At 38.9% G+C, this 13,892-nt stretch overlaps 1 protein-coding gene across 1 annotated transcript in view; it reads left to right on the forward strand.

The window, feature by feature from the left end:
- Positions 1-709: 709 nt before the first annotated feature.
- The window catches only part of Ttc8 (tetratricopeptide repeat domain 8), a 55,849-nt gene continuing 42,666 nt past the window's right edge, over positions 710-13,892 (forward strand). Inside the window, exon 1 of the mRNA XM_005390265.2 lies at positions 710-909. Within this exon, the coding sequence (XP_005390322.1) occupies positions 796-909 (114 nt within the window). The 5' untranslated portion in view covers positions 710-795. The remainder of the gene's footprint in view (positions 910-13,892) is intronic.

The raw sequence follows: 13,892 nt of genomic DNA on the forward strand, positions 1-13,892 counted from the left end.
CGCTGGAGAGGTGCAGGGCGGCGGTGGGGTCTGCATACATTATTGACTTTGGGGAAAATGTCACAACCCCTGACAGATGGTCACACAGATTACAGTCCCAGCTCTCTAACCGCGTAGGAGTTTGGGTAAATGTTTTGACTGCTCTGAACCTATGTCAGTTTCTCATTAGTAAAATGAGTTGATGGGACCAAGCAATCTCTAGACCCCACTGCAATTCCGACATTGAGATTCGGAGATGAGGAACTGGAGAGTTTCAGGATTCAGGGCATTGAGTTTGATGGGCAGGGGAGCATTGGAGAAACTGTTGCCATGTTTGTGTTTCTGGAGTCAGAAGCTTTATAAAGGTAGGAATGAGCGAAGGACAGCATAGGACTGAAATGCTACAGACTTTCTATTCCCCAGACACCTCCCTGCCCCCCTCCCGCTACAGCTGCGAGCAAAGCGGCTGTTGCTAGGCAACCAAGCCTCAGAGGGGTGGAGGACCCCAGGCGAGGTGTTTAAGTCACTACCTTTTTTCTTTTCCAAGCGATGGCGTCTTACTTTTCGAAATTAATGAGATCTATATTCTTTAAAAGTACGCAATTTTTTTGCAGCCAAGTTTGGGGAAACTCTAAAGCTGAGTTCCGCTCGCAGTAGTTTTTCATTTTCCTGTTCTCAGGCGCGCTGCGGGCATCCCTTGGACAAGGCCCAGCCACCGCGCGTTGCCGGGGAGAGCCTGACGCCACCCGCTCCCATCCCCGCCCACTGCCCTCCCGGGGCCGGACCCGGTTCCTTCGCTGGACTTCTTGGGCCGCGATGGGCTCGGAGATGGAGCCGCTACTCCTGGCCTGGAGCTATTTTAGGCGCAGGAAGTTCCAGCTCTGCGCTGATCTGTGCACGCAGATGCTGGAGAAATCCCCTTATGATCAGGTACCGCCTGGCCCCCGGCAGCTTATGGATCTCGGCGCTGAGGCCCAGGGCTTTGGGGGATCCCTGGCTCCTGGGAGGGGAGCCCGGGGAGGAAGGCCCAGTGGTACAGTCACAGTTCGGTCTGCCAACGCGCGTGGAGCGAGACCCCTTGGAGCCGTGGTTGGCGCGTCCCTACCCTCCGCGAAGTTCAGCATCCTTTATAGTGTCCTAGAGTTAGGGCCCCGAACTGTAGCCTGGTGAGCAAGTTTAGTAATTCACTTATACTTTAGTCTGGATGGGCTCGAGTTCTTTTCATTAATTTTTTTTTTAAAAATTACATGTAAACAAAGGTCTGTGACTCTGTTCCTTTTTACCTAGCTAGCTGCCTTCTTCTTTAGATCAAACTTGTGCTCTTCCCATCTCGTAGATTCCAAGAATGAAGGAGCTTTTGATTCTGGGCCTTAAATTCAGCTTGAGACAAATATGCAAGACAGAGGAGTGAGAATGTATGAGGGGAAAGGATACATGCACTATTTAATAAATTACCTGGGCAAAGGAAGCTGATTGTAGGAGGGAGGGATGGGACAGAAAGTTTCCCCAAAACAAAGAAAGATGGCATTGATTAAAAGGGAATTCACGTACATACATAATCCGCACTGGAGTACGATGTATCTAAAAGTGTACTTTCATTTAATACAGTTGTCCTACATGTTTTTTATATATTGTTTGGCCTATACATCTGGTTTTCAATCCGTATTTATGATAATTAGCTTTATAAGGTCTTATAAGAAAATAAATGATTCTGATGGTGAAAAAATAAGAAGTTATGGAAGGAGGGAGGGGAGAAGGGAGTTGAAATGTGTTATGTGCACATACCAGTCTCCTCAGGGAGTGTAATCATTATGTACTGCAAACATGTACTAATAAAAATTTTAAAAAGGAACTTACAGTATTTGTTTATAGTGAATGAAAAGGTTAATAAACAATGAGAGAGGGATAACTTGAATGGGCAGGTATCTCCTGGAAGAGGCACACACACACACACACACACACACACACACACACACACACAATAGAAAGAAAAAGAAAACAGGAGCATAGTAGAGCTGTGGCAGTTTGTCAGTGCTACTGGTAAATACAGAATGTACCTGTACAGTTCTAGTTTCCTGGCTTTTCCTCTAGTCGTGTTGCCTTGAAGATGTTACCCAAAAAGGAAAATTGAGGGGTGTTATAAACGTGGAGGTCTGACTGTAAAGGCATTTACTGGGCTCTACCTTACATTCCAGCGCATGGTGAGATAATAACCTGTCCATACCTAGTACATCTTCCCCAGAACAACCCATATTAATGGTAATGCTAAACTAGGTTCTGTTTGTGTTAGTTCACCTTAGTTCATAGGACTACATGCCTGTAGACAAATATTTTCCCAAGGGTGTTTCTTGGCACAGGAATCACATGGATGCTGCTTAAAAAAATTCACAGTTAAATATCTTTGGAACCGTGAGAAAATATTGATCTTTGTAATGACCGAAGTTTGTTAGGAACTTGCAATGTGGCAGATGTTGCTTAAGGAACAATGATCTATTAGAGCTTTGTGTGTTTTCCCATTCAGTTAAGTTGGTTTTCATTCAGCGTTACAGAACACTCATCCCAAGAGCTGCGCGTGAAAGTTTCCTTCTTAAATGCATTCGGGAAATGTATATTCCCTCCTTAGAGAGTCAAGACGAGTGCCGAAGGCTGTGAACATTTCCAAAGAAAAGAAACATCATTTTGATTAGTCCAGTAGTTTGGAGCTTATTTGACCATAGATTCTTTTTTTCCCCCTGCAGGGCAGGGCTTTAATGTTTTTCTTATTAGCCTGGGAAGATACTTTCACACTGGGGAATGTTGTTGTAGACACAGCATCGGGATTTTTGTTAATGTTCATTAAAGGCCCTATAATTTTGAGTCTGTAGTTCCATTCAGTACTGTACTTGTAAAATGAGATTTCATTCATGCCAGGCATTGTGATCAGGACTTTTTATGTGATTATTTCAATGACCTTTTTAATGATAAATGACCTTTTTATCAGGGATTATGTTTGCCTTGGATAAATATGAGAGCAGGACTAAGAGAATCAGTACCAGATCTGGAAGATATTTTCAATATTCTTTTTCCTTTCTGATAATATTTTTATTTGTTTTGTTAAAATAGCTTATTTGTGGGTGAGTTACGTGCATTGCCAGGGTAATGAGTATCATTTTACCAGGAATAGACTTTTAACTGAAGCAGCCTTACCAAAATAGGCTCTGGTACCTGGATAGGGCTATTGAAAAGTGTATAGGAGTTACTTATTCCTTGATCCAACTTCAAACAGTGTGCTGTGATCAGCTGTAAGCACCAGTTTATGAATTTTTTACCCACTTATGATTTCATGTTGGAAGTACTACCCAGTATGACTTCCCCCAAGTTTCAAGAAATCCTGCCTTTTTCCTAACTAGGTCACCTAAAACAACAACAACAAAAACTATATTAGAGTGTTGATGTCATGCGTTTATTGCTTATATACATATATGCATTTTGATGGAGTTATTCATATACGCTAGTGTATGGAGAACATTCTAGCTACCTGATGATCTTTGTCTTTTCCTCTTCGCACCCTTAATTATCAACACCAGCCTTCTCCGTACATTCTTAAATGTACTTTTGCCTTTCAAATAAATATAATTGCATTATGGACATTCTAGTTCATTTCTTGTTTTGGGAGTCAGTTGTGAAAAGTCTTTAGAAAATTCTGTCTGAATATCTCCAGAAGATCCCTCAACCCCCACCGCACGGTACTGGGCTTTGAACCCAGGGCCTTCACACTGAGCTACATTCCCAGCACCCTCTCCCCTTTAAAAATATTTTATTTTGAGACAGTTTCTCATAAAGTCACTAAATTACCCTGACTGGGCTTATCCATGTGATCCTCCTGCCTCAGTCTCCCAGAGTACTGGGGTTAAAGGCATGTGCCACCCCACACGAGGCTGGGAGAGTTTCTAATGGTAGTTACCATCTCTGGTATTTATTATGGGTCTTCTGTTGTTTCAGAGGAGGGAATTAAATGACGGGAAGATTCACACTCTATGGAAAGTTAGTAGAAGTGTGATCAGAGTGGAGTAGATGGTCCTCAGCCCCACAGTTAGCTGGTTTATCTTCACGTGCTCCTTTGGCCTCAGGGGCTTTTACCTATTTTAGTTACTTTCCCTTTCCAACTATCGGAAGTATTATTTCCATACCACCAATCTGATGTCAGTATGAATGACTTGCTTTGAAGCTGGGATACACAGGGGAGCAAGGAAATTAAAATATTTGTTTTGAGTGCAACATGGATGCATTTTTGTTCTTGTTTTTCTTCCCCCTCCTGAAAACAAGTGATAGCTTTTGTTTTTAATACTTGCATTTTTCACTTTGGTTTTGCAGACAAGGCTGAAAACCACTGGCTTAGTTGAAAGATACAAACCTCGCTAAAGTGAGGTGTTATTTGTTAATCTTCTTGCGAACTAGGCTAGGGAGCTTCAAAAAGAAAACATTTCCACCCTGATACATCAGGCTAATCAATGAAGCCTATCTCTAAGACTACTTCATCTGCTTTTATTTCCCCTTTAAGGGATACCATTTTGGTATAGTATTACCCAAAATCTTTAATTAGTTCCTTGTGTTTTCTACTTGGACATTGGGTTTAATTTCTTTTTTGTTCTTGCCAAAGTCAAGGTATTTAGGCTAGCCAGAGAGGTATGATATACTACTGTGGAATAGCATATTTTCTTAGAGCAGTATATTTTTCTTTGTCCACCAATGAACTCGAGGATAGGTTGAACATAATAACAGGATGTTTTTTGATGGGAAAAGTTCTTGAATTATGGATACAGAATACTGAAGAATGGAGGGCCAGGTCCCAAAACAAGAAGGGTATTAAAGTTTGGATCTGTTAAGAATAAAAAAGAGGACAGCAAGTTAATTTACCATAGTTTCCCTTTTTAAATGAAGTCTTTTAAATAAAGTATAGTAAGGATAACCAATTCAAAGAGAAATACTGCCTTTTTTTCAAAGTGTTCTTAAAATTGTGCCCAAACCTTATTAGATATAAAAAACAGGAATTACAAATCAGTCCTTCATACAGCAATATGACCTAGAAGGAATGCTTGCTTCTGCAGTTCATGTTGATCATCCTGATTAGTTGCTTAATCTGATTATTGTTCTTTGTGTTCCATATGTCAGATTCAGGGCTTTAGAACCAATCTCGATTTTTTTTTAAAAGCTCTATTGTAATTAAACATTTCAGACAACATGGTGATTTTTCAGGCTATGGGAGGTGGTGGGGGTGGTTTAAAAGACAATATGATTTCATGAGGGGGTAGGTTTCTGGTAGATTTTTCAGATTATTGAATTTGAAATTCAGTAGGAACATTACCTATATGTCAGAGCTTTTTCTAATTCACTCCCCCAATCTCTACTTAAAATGAGAGATGTTATAGAGAAGAAGGCTATTACTGTAAATAATTTGAAGACGGACAAAAGGCTGAAGGCCACTGGCTTAGATGAAAGATATGAAACCAGTTCTCCCCAGTGAGCTCTATGTCTCAGTCAAGACAACAATTTGGTGATCCAAGCCAAAAAAACATCTCTTTGTACAATTACCTAATTTGTTTCCTCTTTGGGACCACAGAGACTTACCTAGACTTAATCCTTCAATTCTATACGTACTGAATATTCATCTTGTGAGCTTTTACTCCTGCTGAATTATACAGGTTACATTCCCACTTGGCTGTTTAGTCACTTGATCTCCCTAATCTCCCGCAGTCAATCCATTTGTCTGCTTTCTTAGATTTTTTCCTTTCTTTTGTTATTAAATTCTGAATGACAACTCAGTGGTTTCTGAATAAGAAGCTCATTAGCCAGAGTAAATATTGGTGGCAATTAAGAAGCTTCATTCAGAAATATCTGGAGATTTAATTCTCTGAAGTAATACCAGCCTAACAGAAAGCTGTACCCTTGGGAAGGAGGAAGGAAGTAAACTGTGAGTTGAGGTGGATGCTAATGAGTTTTTGCTGGTTCCAGGCAGTGGCGTTCTACTTTATGGATCCTCTTGCCCACTGTGAAGGAGATGCAGAGGGAAGTTTCAATTTGGTTTGTCATAACTGGGAGTCAGTTCTGAGTTCTGAAAAAGAGGGATTGATGGTTGGTGCTTGTCTATTAACCTTCCACTTGGTTATGATAGTCTATATGAAAGTTATGAAGTATTTTTTTTTCATGTGTTGGGGATTGAACACATAAAGTTTTATTTATTTATTTTTTTGGTTTTTCTCCGGTACCGGGAACCAAACTCACGACCTTGCGCTTGCCAGGCAGGCGCTTTGCCGCTGAGCTAAATCCCCAGCCCCTAAAGTTTTATTTAAAAGGCAAGGTTTTACCATTAGGCCTTAAAAGAATCCCAGGTAATAGGTATTATTGCTGTAATTTGAGACAGTGATGAAAGGTACGTGCGTTGTTCAAGGTCATGCCTTGAATAGCTCCCTAAGGATGAAACCCAGGTCATCCTGTCGGAAGTCGGGCAAACATATGTGAGAGAGCTGTCCAGTGAAAGGATGGGGAAATGAGACTGAATATAGCTCATAAATCACTGGCGTTTGGTAATTTCTAGAATAATCTCTTTTCTCTGACTCCTTCCTTATAGCCCATGTCTTCTTTTTGCTCTAGTTCATCTATACTTTTTCCATAATGTGTGTACAGCATTTAACACATCGTATTATAATTTATTTAATTATGCACTTTTCCCCAAAGCATGTTTTTGGCACCTCAGATGTCTGACTCTAGGAGCGCGTTGTGGAATTGGTGTGTTTCCAGCTTTACACCCTTTTAGGCCTCGGCGGTACACCTCAGCTGTCTCCGCTCTTCCCCACTCTCGAGGCCTCTGATGATTTTACTCATTACTCCCTACCTGCTCTTCACCTGCAGTCACAGATGTATTCCTGGGAGCAGGAGAACAAGACAGAGGGATCACAAAGCCTTTCACCAGTAGATAAAATCCTGCGAGGCTGACCTTCTGGTGTCAGTCTGGGTCACTGGAGGAATCTCCTTGCCACTCGCAGAATAACAAGCGCCTATCTTTTGTTTAGCATCAGTGTTTTCTGTCTCCTTTAGCTGTTTTCTTTTCTTCTTCAAGCACTGTCTGTGATCACCTCTGGTAGACTCTTTTCCCCATTTTGATATCAGACTTGCGTTGTATATCTCTGAACTTTACACTTCAGCTCTGCCTTATTATTTCCAGCTCATGCTTTTGTCTAAGAGAGCCTGGCAAAAAGAAAGATCTTACTTCTCAAAACAACCATTTGTGGGACCTTTAGTAAATTATTTAACATCCCTGAATTCTTTTTCTTGTCTGTAAAATTGATAATAATACCCACTTGCTTCCTACAGATGGCTTTTTTGACATTCAGATAAGATAGTGGACCAAACAGACCTGGAAGGAGAAAGAGTAGCAAGAGTTACTTCTTCCATCTGTCTCTTACTCCCCGTCATGTTAGCCGTCTCTGTTTTCTTAGGCAAGGACTGTGTTTGGGAAATCTGTACTTGTCCTGATCTGTTTTTGTGTGCAATAATTTTGAATATCTCCAATTGCAGTGTTCTTTAGTTGCTATTTTGTGTTCAGCTGAGTATCAAATCTTCCCTAAACCTGCTCTTTGAGGTCCTCATGTTCTAGCATTGCTTAGTCTTTTACTTTCGTGTTCCTCCCATATATCATACTAAGTTAGTGGTCTGTCCTCTCATGGTGACTGCATGGTTTATACAGTGCTCATACTGATAATATATTCCTAAAAAAGCATTTGGGAGGGTCCCTCTTTTTCTATTCTTCAGTAGTTTCTCCAATAAAAACATGAATAAGTGCTCAGCAAATGCTTTGCCTAGATGTGTAATTGTAGATGTTTTATAAATGAATTTACTGTGTTTGATCATTTTAATCAATAGGTTTACATTTAATTGGGATAGAAAAACCTCAGGTACTGAGTTTTCTAGCACCTGACACTACTGTAAATTATGTAGTATGTTTTTATTTTAAAAATAAAAGGAGGAGAACATTAACAGACAGACCTTTTACAAAATAGCAAAAGAATAGTACAGACAATACAGAGTTACAAACAAAGTGGTAGGAAATTAACAATGCTTGTTGTATTACATATTGGTATCTTCAAAGTGGTTTCTCATGAAAACAAATAGAGACATGCAATATTGATCAATCAAGGACTCATTAACAGTTTCTTTCACAAAGAAGAAGACAGTAGATCATGTAGTATGTTTATAAAAATATCTCAGCGGACATTACAGCTTGAATTAAATTATTATCAACCATTAATATACTTCTGTGGAATAGTAGGGTTTATATTATTTGAATTTTCATTCTTTTTGGTAAATGGTTAAAGTTTAAATGTTTTAAACACCATGAGCTTACCTTTGAATCCAAGGCAGTATTTCTTTCATATAATTAGAAAGTTATTCATAATTTCTGAAATAGTGTATCTTCATTGGACAAATAAACATGCCTTCTCTTTGTGCTCTGAATGAGGTTAGATTAATTAGAATTTTCTGATCATAGAAAATTTAGCCTTCTTTAGTTTATCAGTCTTGTATGTCAGTTTTACAGAACTCTTGAGACCATTTGGTAGAAAGATTAAAAATATTTGGATTTTTAGTGAATGAGTTATAGTTCATGTACAAATACTTGGGTCATTATTAAGACCTTTTATTTTAGAAGTTACATCTCTTTAAAAATGTTTACTGCCTTCTTAACGCTTTCCAGGAACCAGCTCCTGATTTGCCAGTGTCTCAGGTAAAGGTTGAGTTGCAACCTTTAGTTTAGAGAATGCTTTAGTTCTTACTTCAGCTGCTTAGTTGTTGCTGTAGGTTAGAAAGTTTGCTGCATGATTAGTTGTGCTAGAAAATTAGTCATATCTACCAGACATCCTGTACCTTCTTCTGTAAATAACTATATTTCCAATGCTTTGGTGTTTATGAATAACCTTGTAGAACTAGTGTTCTAAGACTTGGGGCTTAAGTAGAAAGGAATGAAGATGACCTGCAGGATAAAATGAAAGAGACAAGGAGGACCATGGGCTTAGGAAGGGAGCTGGGGAAGCCATCAGCAGAGCCACACGTGTCTGGAGAGCCTGTGATGGATGGGACAGTAGGTCTTGTGTAGGGAGGCGCAGCTGTGCTAGGGAAGGTCTTGGTTTTAACTGACCTGTCAGCTTGCAGAGCAAGGAATGTACCATAGTGAGGAAGAAAGGGACCCTGGCCAGACAGATGCACCTGCCAAACCAACTTGTTTATGGATGACACCTGGCCAGAGATCTGCTAGCTGGATAAGACACAACAGCTGGAAGCCCTGGGAGAGAGGAGGTCTGGTTAGGGGAACCCCTGGCCAGTGGAGCTTTTAGCTAGGAGGGTCTAGGAACAAGGGAAAAGGATGCACAGAGTAAAAATTAGCTTAAGTGTTGCCAGGTGTTTGCCCTGCCAAACGAGCTAGAACGCGAACAGTGTTCTGTAGGTAGATGAACGATTTGAACCTCGCATGGAATTCATATGAGTAATGATCAAACCTTTTAGAATGGAAAGCAGTGTACAAAGTAGTGTTATGGAGGACTGTGTAGTATTAACAAACTCTGTAAGCATAGGAGCTAAAATGTGGCATTCTGCTCTTTAAAACTTGTCTTTTGAAGGATTATAATCTTGGTTTACAAACTGAATTATGGGGCAAAACTTATTTTTTGCATAGCATGTACAAGTCACTCAAGAAGGAGGTAAATTATAAAGGAACATTTTTGTTCTCAGTAATTCTGGAGGATTTTGATTAAAATTCAATTAAGATACCAGTAATTTGCATCATAGGTATGCTTGGGAAAGTGTAAATGGCTTTAAAAGTTTCAAACAAGTGCAGAGGTTTCATGAACACCTTCTTTAGCAGTACCTTTCTATTCTGTTCTGTAGACTTAAGTATATACTGGAAATGAATTAAATGGGTACAAGACTGGATAGATTCTTATGAGCTCACTCATTCACACTGTGAAGTCTCTTTTGCATAAATGAGGCTTTGTAATAGCAATTCAATGTCTTATACCTACATTTTCATTTTTGTAAACTAGTCAAATAAGGAAATATTTGTACTGATTTTTATGATGTTCAAGTCAGATCAGACAGACTATTCTTTTGGGATTATTATTATTTGGGATTATTATTGTTAAAAATAATAATCTATCAAAATTGTTTCTCATATACCTTAAACTACTGGCCTTGCATTCTGTATTAAAGAAACAGGATAATTTAAACATGTTTTACCCAGCCAGTAAAATCTTTACCTCTTTATATGTTTAATTTATAAGTAAAATTGGATTAACCTACAAAACATAGAACAAGTGAGTTAATATTTTTGTGATGTTAACTGGCGGGTATTTGCCTCAAGGGTAATATCCAGAGATTTAACTCAGTAGATGAATAAGATGGGAGTATGCTTCACAGATACAAAGAAAAAATTGATACAATGGTTATAATTGGGCAAATATATGCCTTTTCTCTTATTTTTTCAACGTTATGGTAATTCAATAGAAAAATACTCAAAATACACTTACATAAAGGATTATTTATTTTAAAGTTGTGTGTTCCTACCATTTATTAAGTTAAATATACCTAAGTTAAATATAGTAAAACAATTTATTTATTTTTTGGCAGGGTTGGACAGGGTCGTGCTATGTTGTACAGACCAGCATTGAACTCAGTATGTAGCCCAGGCTGGCCTCAAACTCACAGTATCCTCTTGCCTCAGTCTCCTGAGTTCTGGAATTACAGGCTTGCAACACCATGGCTGGCAAACAATTTCTGTTCAAGGGATAATTTGAGATTACTGTGTGTACTCTAATATGCTTTAAAAAGAAATAGGCAGAAGATTTTAGGGCTGTAAAATCTACTTGGCTTATTTCCAAAATTAAAAAAAATATATACATTAAAGCCAAAGCCCCATCTGCTGTTTTCATTGAAGTCTCAAGAATTGTTCACATTGCCAGGCGTTGGTCTTTGAATATAGCCTGATGTGTAATCTAGCAAGGGTATGTGACTTTCAAGGTCGCTTTTTGTTAGCATAGAAGAAAAATCAGAAATACTAATTTTTCTCAAACACTGATAAAATTTTAAATTGAATAATAGTTTGAGTATATCTTATTACAGATTTGTGTGTGTGTGATACTGGGGATTGAACCCAGACCTTCTTTATTTTGTTTTGAGACAGAGTCTTGCTAAATTGCCTGGCTGACCTTGAACTTGCTGTTTACTTGCTTCAGCCTCCCGAGTAGCTAGGTGTGCACCACCAGATCTGGTTTATTACAGATTTTTAATACCAAAAATTCACATCATTATCCCCATTTCTTAAGAATTAGATTTTAAAAATTGAAACAAATATAAATCTGTTTAGCTTTTTGAAAAAAGGGATTCTTACAGAATTTTAAAAAATGTTCCTATTTGACTTCTTAAATATTCACTTGGCAAGGAAGGGATAGGGGATTCACTTTCCTATGTCTTGCTTAGCCTAATATATAAAAGTTTGCACCTTCTCAACATGTAAGAGGTTTCTAGGGGGGTGGACCCAAGAAGAATGATTGATTGGACTATAGTTAAAAATAAAATATATGCATGGATGATTAATAAAATAAAAATAAAATATATGCATGGATAATTAATAATCAGATATATAAATGACACCTAATTGTAAGACCACACTTTTTTTTTTTCTTTTTGACACAAGGTCTCGATATGCAGTTCAGGCTGGCCTTGAGCTCACTTTGTAGCCCAGGCTGGTCTCGAACTCGCAGCAATCCTTCTGCCTTGCCTCCTCAGTACTGGGATCACAGGCATGTGCCACCACACCCTGCTAAGACCATACTTCAAAAAAGTTAGTTTAACTAAGATTCCAAATCGTAGTTCTGAAGTATCAGTAGCTCCTCATTATCAGGATAAAACCCTCATATTTCACTGTAGCATACTGAATTTATCATCTGGTCTCTGCCTTTTTCTCTAGCCCTGCCCTCTGACGGCTCTCTTAGTTAACCTGATTCTTCAACCGTTTTAAACTCTTGAGGAGTTTCCCAATACCATGAGCTCTGGAGCTAGCCTGCCTTTGCCTTTTAGGCATTTAACGTGGCCATAGCAACAAACTCTTCTTTTCTGCCTTTTTTTTTTCATTGACAGGCGGCTGGCTACCTTTCCTCTTTCTTCCCATAATATACTTCTTTTTATTTATTTATTTATTTATTTATTTATTTATTTATTTATTTATTTAGTACTGGTGATTGAATCCAGGGCTTCATGCATGCCAGGGAAATGCTCTACCACTGAGCTACTTGCCTAGACCTTTTTATTTGAGTTTTAGAGTCTTGTGAAGTTGCCCAGGTTGGCGGGGAATTTGCTAACCTTCTGCCTGAGCCTCCCAGGTAGCTGGTATTGCAGGTGAGAGCTACCATACCGTGTTATTTTTGTTATTAGATCTCCCCCCCCCATTACAATGAAATTTTTTGTTGTTGGAACTAGAATTGTGAGTCTTTGTATTCTCAGGACCTGGCACACCGTAGGTCTAAAGGAGAGGACCAGGAGGCGATGTCCTGCTTTACTATTTCATCAAAAGATGCTGCAGTCCTTCTTGAAAAAAGAAAACTTAAAGCTCTCAGATATTTGCAGAGCGGTATGCACTGTGGAGATTTACGATAAATCAGAGTTGTTTATGTCCCTCTTTGAACTAAAATTAAACTATTAGTCTAAAACAGTGATGGCTTCCCTGGGAATAGCTGTATAGATCTGGTGTCTTTCCTGATCTCTTTTAAGTGAAAACCTTAGATGGTTTTTATACTCTGGTGGCTCCCACAGTCTAATGCGCTTCCAGTTAGAATAGATTTTCTCTTGACAAACAAATTAGTTGAGTTCGTAATATACTCGTTTAACTGTGTTAAATTCATACATAGCATGTGAAACATTTTGTCATAAGTTATCTGTTAAGCATACAGTAAACTTCAACCAGAAGGGTACAAGCCAAAAAGCCAATTATCTACTCCAATGTAATTTCACTTTAGGAACTTAAATATATTGTCAAGGCAGCCTATTTTTATTCCCCCTTAGATGAAAGCATGACATTTTTATTTGCTTTTTACAAAATGTACAAATATGCATTCCAGTTACTTTCGTTCACAAAAGGGTATCTACTTTCCAATTTCTATAAACTTATTTTCTCGACCACACAGTTGTCACCCACTCATCATGTGCTGCTTTGCTCTGTTGTTTAGTACACCAGGTGATTTTTCAGGAACATTAGGATCCATATTTTTTTTTGGTACCAGGAATCAAACTCAGGACCTTGGGCTTGCCAGGCAGGTGCTGTGCCCCTGAGCCATATTCCCAGCCCCTAGGATCTGTGTTTTAATCTTAACTGTTTCCTGCTTGGAACCTAGCCTGATGCTCTGTAGGTAATGAGGTGATATCAATAAATGCAGACCGACTGACTGAATGTGTCTTGGGTTCTTTATGTGAGGACTTTGTGGACCTCCAGTATGACTCATCTTTTCCTGTCTTACCCCCTTTACCAGCTTCACAGTCAGGTCCTTAGTACACGGAGCCCAATCCCCTCAAATTTCCCTTCCTGCTGTTCCCTCTAAACTGTACAGTGAAATCTATGCTGCTGTTTCAAGAATTGCCTTCTCCCCAAATTCTCGACAGGACACCGAGCCTTATCATTTTCTGTTTCCATTCTGTAGCTAAGCATAAAGGTAAAAATTTCTGGTAAAGCAATTTCATATGTTTAATGAAAACATTAAGTGTGTGTACCTTTACATTGACTTTCTGAATCCAAAGCAAAGCTGATATTTTCTAAGTTGGATTTCCAAATTACCTTTTCTATTTCCTCCCCCCTCATACTCTAGGAGATTTCCTGACTAGATCACAAAGTCACCAGT

The sequence above is a fragment of the Chinchilla lanigera genome, unplaced genomic scaffold (genome assembly GCF_000276665.1).
Source record: "Chinchilla lanigera isolate Chin_1 unplaced genomic scaffold, ChiLan1.0 scaffold00037, whole genome shotgun sequence".
Lineage (NCBI taxonomy): Eukaryota > Metazoa > Chordata > Mammalia > Rodentia > Chinchillidae > Chinchilla > Chinchilla lanigera.